This window comes from Oculina patagonica, chromosome 11, assembly GCF_052425735.1.
Source record: "Oculina patagonica isolate OP01 chromosome 11, crgOcupat, whole genome shotgun sequence".
NCBI lineage: Eukaryota > Metazoa > Cnidaria > Anthozoa > Scleractinia > Oculinidae > Oculina > Oculina patagonica.
This window is the reverse complement of record NC_135768.1, coordinates 2,479,002-2,490,093: the sequence shown is the minus strand read 5'-3', so window position 1 is coordinate 2,490,093 and position 11,092 is coordinate 2,479,002. Positions and strand designations below refer to the sequence as shown.

Sequence of the window (11,092 nt, the reverse complement as noted above, 5' to 3'; positions counted from 1 at the left end):
TTAGAACAGGACGTTTTCTTGTCATTTCTATGTAGCGCTTAATAAATTAAAATAATACAGCCATAAAGTGCGTCTGTTCGAAATATTTTAATTACAGGTCTTTTAAAAAACCTAAATGACGGATTTCCCTACCCTTTCATATACCTAAACTTGTAAAATCGCTACCCTTTTATATACCTGAAGCCTGAAAAAGGTACCGCTTTCGGGCGGAGCCTCCCCGTATAGTCCGTTGTATGGAGTACCCCCCCCCCCGGGGGGTATAGTCCGAGGTTTTGTGACACGTCCGGCTGCGACGCAGGCTACCTTAGCGGTCTGTATCCGTCTTTAATTACCAACAAAACCTCAAAATTTACCACTTCTGATTAGGAATGAAAACAGAAACGAAATCACCTACGAGTGTGCTTACCAACCTACATCCCTAGGGTTTTTTGGAGGGGACAGCCGGAAAATGTGCTTAGCCCGCGATATTTGGCCCGCGTTGGGGGGGGGGGGGGTAAGGGGGGTCAGTAAGGTTGCTAACAAACATCCCAACTGTACTTGGCGCACTGTTGCGCAAAATGATGTGACCAGGTTTTTCAATAGACTGATTTAGCAAGAGAACGAGGAAGTCAGTTGATGACGGCGCGCGCATTAAAAAATGCCCATATTTGGGTGTTTTTATGCGCGCGCTACCCATAAATGGGTAGTTTTGATGCGCGCGCCGTCGTCAACTGATGTTCCCGTTCTCTTGCTAAATCAGTCAAATTTAGTCGGTCACTGTTAAATTGGCAAATTCGAGTCGTTTTCCAAAATTTGTATAAAACTGCTGAAATGTACAGAGCGCTCATTTTGGATTTTTCACCAATCAACAGACTTTCAAATTGGGACGAACCTGAGGAGGTCATTTTTGGTGCTAACCAAAAGGATTGCAGGCTCAGGAGGACGAGAATAGACTGGGAAAAAATCTAGCAAAAAAGCAAAAAGCTATTGTAGGCATTGTTCTGCAGTTTACTCACTGTACACACAAGTACGAGTCATTTATGTACGCATGGATTAAATTATTTTACTACTATTCTGCTGAAAGCATTTCCTTGTTATTGTGATGCAATAACATCATCTAAATTTCCTAACTAAATTTATATTACATAACAAAGGTCCATAATACAGAACAAAGTACACAAATACACAAATCAGCCAGCTTATCAAGACATGTGAGGCAATTAAATAAAATTCACACATTAAAATGCCCCTTCAGGTAAAAGCAATATTAAAATGCAATTACATAATTACATGATACTAAAAAAATGATGACTTCCACAAATTACATTGAAAACACTGATTACCTGCAAATACATACATATTCCCTTACATCAAGTTATGCCGCTGAATAAACTGTCTGTGAAAATGAGTGGGCGGCAAGAAGCAAATACGTAAGTGGAACTCTATGTGTTTACAGGCTACAACAATTTCGGTTTCGTTAGCAAGGAAACATGCCCAGAGCTTGAAACATTATCAATTTCTTCATCTCTGCAAACAGGGAACCCATACGAGCCAATAGCCTGTTCCATTCGGTTAGGTGGAGAGCAGCATGAAAATGAAAAGCGAAAAATTAGGGGAGGGGGTGTCGAGGAGAAGGCACCTTAGTCCACTCGCTAGTCTTCACCTTTTTCGCGCAGCTCTCAAACTAACTGAATGCCTGGAAAAGGCTAATTAGCCACAGGACAAAGATTAACAGCTGACTTTGATGCATGGGTACCCTGTGCCGTGAGAAATTTTTAAAATTACAAAGGGCAATGCTACTGCAGCAGAATATGACTGCACTGAGATTCGTCAATTATAACATATTAGCACACTGAACAAATACATCATGTTGTACTGACCATAAAATCTACAAGACTAGAGGCTTCACAAAAATAGCCAGTGAAAGAAAAGTGTGTAATGTTGGTAAAAAAAAATCCACTGCCTGTATAGACCTGTATACAGTTCCTTAGCTACATGCAATAAGAATGATTTTCTATTATTAAGTAGGTTTTTATGAATACTTTTAAGAAGAATAAAAATACAATACTTTGAAGTTCTAAAATCTACTTGAAATTGTGAAGAAAATTATGAACAGTTCTCAAGGTAGCGATCTTCCAAAACAATATATTAATTTAATTATCACTACTGTTATCAACACTAAAGGTCTCAAATGTCTCATTCTTGCCTTAGGGGAGCATGAATAGTAAAATCACGCAGTTACAAAAATGTTGCAACAATTTTCAGTTTTTCCTCCAAGAAATAGGTAAGCCCTCTTATAATTGCCTTTGGCCATCCACCCTATACCCAGTGCATCTATAGGGGGGGGGGGGGAAATGCCTGAAGGCTAAACTTATCACCCTTATTCCCCCTCAAAAAATCACTCCCATATAAAACATCCAAAATAATTACCCATAATTTATTTACTATTTATTGAGGAAGAATGCTGTGCATTTGAGTATTGTAATTTCGCAGATGATTTACTAACTCATAAAAAATTTGATGTTATATTTAAGCCCAAAACTGTTTTGTGGTAATAGAGAACTCATCTCGCATTTTCATTTTGCTATTGTTAACATTAGTCAGCAATATTACTATAGGAAAAATCTCTTGGCTGAAAGTTATGAAACAATCCTGCTTTGCAATGGTGAACAGACAAAATCAAGGTGCTATGTTACTCATTTGTAAGACATTACACTTTTCTGAGCAATTAGTTTAAAAACAAGCCAATAGTAAGTCACTGGGCTATACTCTGCACAAAATAGTAACAGAAAGTTAGGGTAATAGTAGTAATAATTATTATAATTATTATCATTATTATTTGGTTAGGAAAACATTAAAATATCTGTACAATAAATGCATTTATGTATGGTGCTTTGCAAAATACCACTTGCGGGGACATTTTGGAAGATTTCTTACTGCTTTAACTTATTTCTATACTGGTAATAATTTAATAAAAGATATGAAAAGAAAAATGAATAAATCTTAGCAAGAATGTTCAGAGTGTAACATCACAAGTTTCTAATCATGTGCAGACATACTTGTAATAATAATTACAATTTACAGTACTTTAAACAATAATTTGAAACAGATATTATTACCTAAAACCCTTGAAAACAAAACACCATGACACAGATAACAAGTAAAAAGTATTTAGTAAACCAACAATAATATTCTTATGGCTAATATTGTAAAAAGAAATCATTTCTTTTAGCATAGAGTAAATAAAATTCTCCCTCTGCAGACTCCATTCCTTCCCTGCTTAAGAAATTCAACCTGAGAATAAAGGAGCTCTAATTTTGTCTTGGATCAGTTTTATCTTACATCCAAAAATCCAACGCCAAACAACCTACAGAAGACACTAAACAATTCTCTGCTATGTCATCAATACAGAATTTCCCAAGTTAAATCCTTGATGTTTTTAGCAGGGGCTGGTTTAGCCACACAAAAAGAGATGTTTTTTATAATCATGAAAACTTGAGTTGGCATGGAACGAATCCATACCATACCCCAGGATCCCAAAACTATCTCCCCACCACCACCCACCAAATCTTTCCTTAAATATGAAAGCATTTTTGGTTTAGTCATACACATACATTATTTTTACAACACCTATGTTCACTGTAGTCACCTTCCACAAACTATCTTTGCAAGCAATTGTCATTTTTTTTTAAAGTAGAAACCCCTCTTAAGACTGGAGAAAACTTTAGTCTGATGAAGGGTCTTTGCCTTCCTTACACGTATGTATGAAGTTTAATTGCTAAATAATTGAAACAAAAACATTAACAAACAGAATGCCTTTTCCTGCTCACTAGGTCCCTTAGGCCTTGCACAGTAATAAAAACCAATTCACCTTCAGTTAAAATCTATGTAAGAAATCCTGTTAAAATGTGTCTAGAATTAAAATTGTGACCTTACAGTTTGGCCTGTCACACCCAAAACACTTGATCTTCTCTCTGCGGGCTGAAGGGATTTGAATCTTTCTTAGTGAGAGGTGCTCGTGCTGGAGGGCTTGTTTGTCTTGTTGCAAAGAATGAAGCAAACTCTTCATCTGCATTTGCTGGGCGTGAAGAACTTGATGCCCAGGGTGAAGATGACCACGTTGTATTCCCCTGGGGTTGTGAGTTCGGCAGAGTTGCCTGAAAATCACGTGTCCATGCATTTGAAAGGGCGTCAATCTGAGACGCAGTTTCCGCAAATGGATTCACAGTAGTTAACAAACCCTGGTTAGGTTGTACTGGCTTGACTGGCTGTGTGGTGTCTGCTGACGCAGATGCCAGCCACATTTCAGCATCTGAGAATGGCTTCTGCCGCTGTTGTTGGGTGGATGCACTCCAAGAGGGGACTCCATTGACTTGGGGAGTTGCCGATTGAACGGGAAGTGGTTGTAATGGTGGCACGGCATTAGGTACACTGCCTCCTCTACTAAGGTTCAGCAAAGTGTTGGGTGCTTGCATGGTTGATGAGGGATTTGCACTCATGCCATTGTACATGGTGTTTGGTTGATTTGGGGCACTGGTCTGTGTAGCAGTTGGTTGCGGCACAGGTGCAGGCTGAGCAGGAGTGTTGCTCGTCAGCATAAGGGTGTCAAGTGCTGGGGGCAGCTGAGGAACGGACGGCTCCTCTGACAGTGTTTCATATCCACTTGTGTCTCCACGCAGTGGCATAAAAGATAGTGGATTTGACCGATACCTCAGGGACATGTGGCGAGTGAAAGGCGAAGGATTGAAAGGCTGCGGGCGTGGACGTGCTACAGAGGGTGGGGGTTTAAGAATAGGAGTAGCCGCATTGCTTTGCTTTGGTTGACCTGGTGACGGCAACTGCTGGGTTCCAGTAACCACAGTACCATTCTTCATGGGAGGGGTAGTAACACTGGACGGTACAGCTGCGGCAGCTATTGGAGCTGTAGTTGATGTTTGCATAGTCGCAGTGGTTTTGATTTGCCCTGGAGAAGGCTGTTGTGGTGGTAGATTTGACGGAGTTGAGCCATTCACAATTGGCGTGGTACTTGCAGCACTTGGTGTTGCTGCCACTGCTGTTGGCACTGCTGCTGCCGCAGCAGGAGGGACTTCTTGTGGTGGAGGCTGTGCTCGTTGGTCTTGCTGCTGCGGCTGTTGTGCCTGAAATCAAATCAAGCATAATTACTACCCAACTCCACTTAGGGAAGCCTCAAGTCATGGGGCCCATACTGCCAGAGCTTATCCTGGTTTCTGTAGCATTTAGCAGCTAGGAATATTTCTACTCCCCCCTGAATGGGATGCTAGTCCATCACAGGGTTTCCCACAGCATTATGTTGCCGGTACTCATTTATACAGCTGGGTGGAGAGAGGCAGTATGAGAGTAAAGTGTCTTGCCCAAGCACACAACACAAGTGACCCCGGCCAGGGCTCGAACTCGAACCGCTTGATCCGGAGTCCAGCATGCTAACCATACTTAGTAGAGTTAAAATAACATGAAATGAGTACAAATATTATCTTTCAATATTTTGTACTCTACAAGACAATCAGTAATGGCATTCGGCAAGGAAAATAACTCACCTCCTTGTGTTGCTGTTGAAGAGCTTGAGCCTTCTGTTTTCTCTGAAGACAAGCAGTGAATGCACAGCCAACAGCATGACTCAGTCGCTCTCCCTGGCAAGGCAAGCGAAATCAACACACATTAGCCTGTCATGCAAACAAATGTCTCAGCAGCCGCTCAACAGGGTATGCTTTTTTGCCTTCCTGACTCTGGAACAGGGTATAGAATTCAGCCTGTCTCTCTGGAACAGGGTCAATTTTTCCCCTGATTAAGTATGATCAAGTATTAATAGCTACGAAACTCCGCTCCCCTAGTCGCTTTATCTTCATGCCACAAACAAAGGCAAGTGAACACTGCAGTGTTTTTTTTGGATCTATATATTTTTTCCATCACACCTATATTTCTAATGTTTGTCTGGAACAGGGGCACAAATTCACCTTATTTTCTTTGGAACAGGTCCAGGGACTCAGAGACTCAGCACACACCCCCGTACAAAATTTTCGGGAGTACCCCCCTCCCCCTTCCTGGGCTCAGCTAGCATGTTCAGTTCTTCACTGTTCAAGTGATGACAGGGATATGACCCAAACAATGTAACTTTCTCATTTCGGTCACACTATATTCACAACCTTGAAAAATTATGCACTCAGACTCCAACCAACTCTTCAATGACAATATGTGGAAGTCCTGTAATTTACATAATTTGTCAGTTTTTCCCCTTTTCAATGTGTCAGATTTCTTCTTCTTCCTCTTCATCTTCTTCTTTTTTTAATATATCAACTGAACATAGGACATAACATACATACATAACATAAAACTTTATTTATCCTCGAATTTAATATAGCTAAGACAAGCTAGTTTCTTCGAGAAACAAGTGAAATATATATTAAAAAATAAAAATAAAATAAGTAAAATAGGATAGTGTAGATTAGTCATGTACTTTCAAGTGTACCTTGTCCTTATACTTGTAAAGAAAAAGCTACAAAAAATTCATATCTCCATAATTTCACCATAATAAATTATGCCCTCTTGTAATCAACTATTGCCTATTTATAGACCCTAATTTGAATTAAAACATTACAAAAATAACTCCAGTCAAGTTTTAGTCAAACTACAGTCATTGTGGAACATTGGTTATGTAAACAGGGAGTTGGTATTAATAGGGTTAAATTCAAATAGGACTGAGCTTTTCGTTAGGTGAAAAGTAAGAAGTCATATCATCAATAATCAGTTTTGATCTACGTTTAAGACCCTAGTCAGCCATGCCTTTGTTTTTGTTGACATAAAGGATTTTCAGTATAAAATTTTATATTTCACAGGGAGCATATCTAAATGAAAGAGATCGCTTTGAAACTGCTAAATAGTAATTTAACAGACTTCCAGTAACACAACCTGAGGCAATGCAATATGATTTTCACCTCACCATACAATTTTCATAATCTCGATCTCATCAAAAATGGCAGATTTCACAGATTTCAAGGCATGACTGACTATGGCTGACTCCTTTGTATTTTCAATCTATCATTGTTGGCTTACCGTATCTCTCAGGGCTATAAAGCAATGACAAATCCATCGTCTTGTAGTGCCATCACGGCAAATGTACGAGAACACTCTTTCATTACTTGGATCAGGAGTACAGAATGACACCTTTTCAATAGTCTGATCAATGACAAGTGACTGAAATGAAATTCAAAGTGTTGGTTATACAATGTACTATTCAATAACATGGTAAGGTGCAATGCATAAGATAAATACCCTCTGTAAACATGGTTAGAAAGAAACAATCTTTATATTTTATCAATATTATAAATATGCGTTTATTTTTTTTTTTTTTTTTTTTTTATTATATGCATTTTTCCATAACTTTTTCATAATTTATGTAAATTTTATTAGGCGTAAATTTTGTTCGCGTTGTTAAAATGCCTCGGTATATTCCTATAATAAGGTATAATGTCACATTCAATTTCTTGCCATATTTTTATATAAAAAAAATGGAAGCAGCACCTTTATATTTACATAAACTAATGCATACACTCAAATTAGGTTAGGAAAAAGTCCTTTTGTAGACCCCTGCCAGTCGCTTGGGTTTAAACTCTCGAGTTCTCCCGAATGCTTTCTCGCGTTTGCATCAGGCAATAAAACACATTAATCCTTCTTCTACTTCTATTACATTAAAATACTGTAAATGGAATCACAGATCATATGTCACCCTTTCTGCACTCTGACTTATTTTTAGTACAATCCTTGTTTTTGTACAAACGTCATGGAATACGATTTATCACAAAAAAGAGAATTTTTAACATAAGTTAATTGCACCCCAAGAGAAAAATGTAATAAAAACAGTGCATTCAACGTGTTCCATAATTTGTTCAGTTGAATTGAATAAAATGACAGACTGAGGCAGTTTGCAATTTTAATACACAATGACATTTTACAATTACGCACAATAAAACCAAATCATGAATGCACACTTGTTACTATTACCTTCAAACTCCTGATTAGTTTTTCTAAATTGATAAATCAATTATATCACAAGGTACATTAATCACTGGGAAATATTGGATGACGCTCAAAATACATCTTAAGCATACAGATTATTCCCAGACAACTAAGACCAATATTTCACACTCTTCCAGCATATTTGTTTTTCATAACTATAGTCAAAAGCCATAGAATAAATTAAATAACACCGCGATGCCCCTTCTTGTGACCTAATGGTAAGTGAAGACTCCAAATATTTACGAAAACTTTTAACTGGACACCTATAGTTTTTTTTCTGTGTCGCCATATAACAATCGGCATTGACATTGCAATAATTATCCTACAGGAAGTGTTTCAATACGTGGCACCTCGACAAATCTCAATATTTGATAAAGGAATAGAGATTCTACTTTCCTTTACAACTTGATTGTTGCATATGGAAATGATGTCACTATGTTACAAATTAAATCTCATGATGAAAAATGCTTATTTATTAGCTGTCCCTGTGGTTACTTGATCCTAAGCTTAGCAACAATTTTGCATGTTAAAATACGTTTCTGAGGGCGATGGCTACCTAGTGGGAAATACCTTTCTAATTTAGTCACACTTTTCAAGAGTGTGGGAATATAGAAATCGGACAAATACAACTTACAATTAAGTATTTACAACTGAAATTTACGACAAGATCAGAGAAGTCGATCTTTAAGGGCATTTGTATCAAAATAGACAACTTTATAAAAGTACAAAAAGTTTTGTCTAAAATCGAGTTCCTGTTTTTAATTTCAAAAGGTCTATTTTTAATTCGTGATGAAAGAGGGCATGTACTAAAACCCGAAACAACGAAACGCCCCGCGCGACGACGCCCCACCGAACGACCGAACGCCGCCGCCCGACGGCCGACGGCGAAACGAAACGAAATCACCGAAACAACAAAACCCATACAATTATTGAGAGCTAACCGTAAACAGGCTACCGGAGGCATAGTAGGCTAACCTAAGTGAAATGTAGGCTAACCGGAGTGTGTAGTAGGCTAACAGGAGTGTATAGTAGGCTAACCGGAGCGAATAGTAGGCTAACCGGAGTGTATAGTAAGCTAAACTGAGTGTATAGTACGGTAAGTGGCGAAAATATTGAAGTTTTGTTTGTTTCGGTAATTTTGTTTCTTTCTCTTTCCTCGTTTCGGCCGTTTCGGTTGTTTCGGCGGTTTCGTTTCGGTCGTTTCGGCGGTTTCGGTCGTTTCGTTTCGGTGGTTTCGTTTCGTTGTTTCGGGTTTTAGTACATGCCTTGAAAGAGGCCGGTGATAATTTAATGTTATTTAAAAGCCGGGTGTATTTTGCGTTGAAATGGTCCGTAAAGAAACCTAAACTGTAAGACCTACAATCATATATCAACCCAAAAAACGATTATCAAAGAGCAAAGATGTTTTCCCCTCAATGTTATGTACATCACACAGTAGTTCTTTTCTTATAGGAGCTTTTAAATGCTCTTTTATTTGAATTCAGCTGTTTCAATTACCCTAAATCCAAGCCATGGCATATTGTTTATATCAGGTCAAAACTCGATCAACGTAAGGACTATTTTTAGTTTTCATGTACAGTATTCCTTAAAAAAAAGTTTTTCCTGTAACTTAGAATAAACAAAACGCGTTACAGTGAGTACAATCTTCAAGCTCGAGTATGTTCGATTTTTCAAATCAGATTAAACAATTAACAACGAAAACTAAAAACATCCATTTGTAAAATATCCAAGGAATTCGGGAATTTAATGCATAAACTCTACTTCGATGGAAATCATTTCAGACAATCGACTAATATCGAGTCGAAATTAACCCAGTCTCGATTTTTCCTGAACAGAATCGGATGAAATTCCCGATGATTCGAAATTCATTATTCCTCGTTTTATAAACGTCGCATCGATTGCTAATACTATTTATACTGCCATACTCATGAAAAAAAAATCAGAAGAAGAAATTCGGTTACACAAATTTAGCAGCAAAAAGCCAAGGCAAATAACTTAGATCAACAATATCACCGGCTGCATTCTCAAATCAGACATTTAATTATGCTACCGAACTCACGAATACTTATGTAGTTACATCAGATCGATCAAAAAATGCTTATTGCTACAAAAATAATTATTAAAAACAGCAAAGATAGTCTGTTCTTACCTTAGTTTGCTCGTCCACGACTCGTACACAATCTGCCGTAACAAGAAGCTGCATTCGTTTCTTCTTGCCTGTGCCAACCTGAACAAACGAAGAACGATGATTTGAGAAGAGACTAATGAATACGACTCGCTTATCATATGAAGGAAACCCAAATCGCTGATACTTTATTAAATTTGAAACAATGGAATAGCAAAGGGCTTCAACCAGGTGAAGACCTTGTTTCAGATCGACAAAATCGTGCAAAAAATAGCAAGAAACAACGATTGCTTACAAACCTCTTTCAACTTTCTGAACGCCTCTGCGCAAACTTGTGTTCCCCTCGATTCGGTAACTTCGATGGATCCAACGTACTAAAACAACAATACACTTTCAAATTAATCGCAGATTTGATTTTCATCGTTAAACCTTCAGTCCTATTTTCTACTGTCCATGATTCTCAAGAAATCACCAACAAACTCAAATAGAAATAGCCTCGAAATAAAAATACCTTGACGGGAAAACTAACGCCTCCATTTCGAACTTTGTAGCTGTCGTTTTCCCAAATTTGCGGCCTAACACTCTCGGGTATATGCCTCTTTGAACTTCTTAAACTTAAGCTTCGCTTTAACCTATTCATTCTAGTTGGACTATATTAAAATGCTAACGAAACAAACAAAATTACGACAAGAACTCACACACAGTTTTGAACTGCATTTAGAAATACGAAATCTGCTTACGACCGACCGGTCGATACACGCATGCTCAGTGGTTGCGTAATTGCATTCAAATTAATTTTTTGTGTGTACACAGTCATTTCGCACACGAATTTGGAACAAGATTTTAATACTTCGGATTAGCAAATTTTCTTGTTTTGACGTGTAGCATGATCGCTTTTTAATATCAAATCTACACAACGATAAGCTTGTTCAGGAACTTTTGGAGCTATGGTTTTTT

The 11,092-nt window shown here is 38.0% G+C and overlaps 1 protein-coding gene across 1 annotated transcript; it reads right to left on the bottom strand.

Annotated features, from left to right (window-relative positions):
• Window positions 1–973: 973 nt before the first annotated feature.
• On the bottom strand, window positions 974–10,872 carry LOC144629427 (uncharacterized). Its single transcript, XM_078487631.1, has 6 exons — window positions 10,647–10,872; window positions 10,435–10,509; window positions 10,160–10,237; window positions 7,048–7,188; window positions 5,535–5,627; window positions 974–5,117 (listed from the first exon to the last, which is right to left on the bottom strand). Exons 1-6 carry the CDS (start codon window positions 10,773–10,775, stop codon window positions 3,927–3,929), a joined length of 1,707 nt encoding a protein of 568 aa, XP_078343757.1. The 5' UTR covers window positions 10,776–10,872; the 3' UTR covers window positions 974–3,926.
• Between the last annotated feature and the right edge of the window lie 220 nt (window positions 10,873–11,092).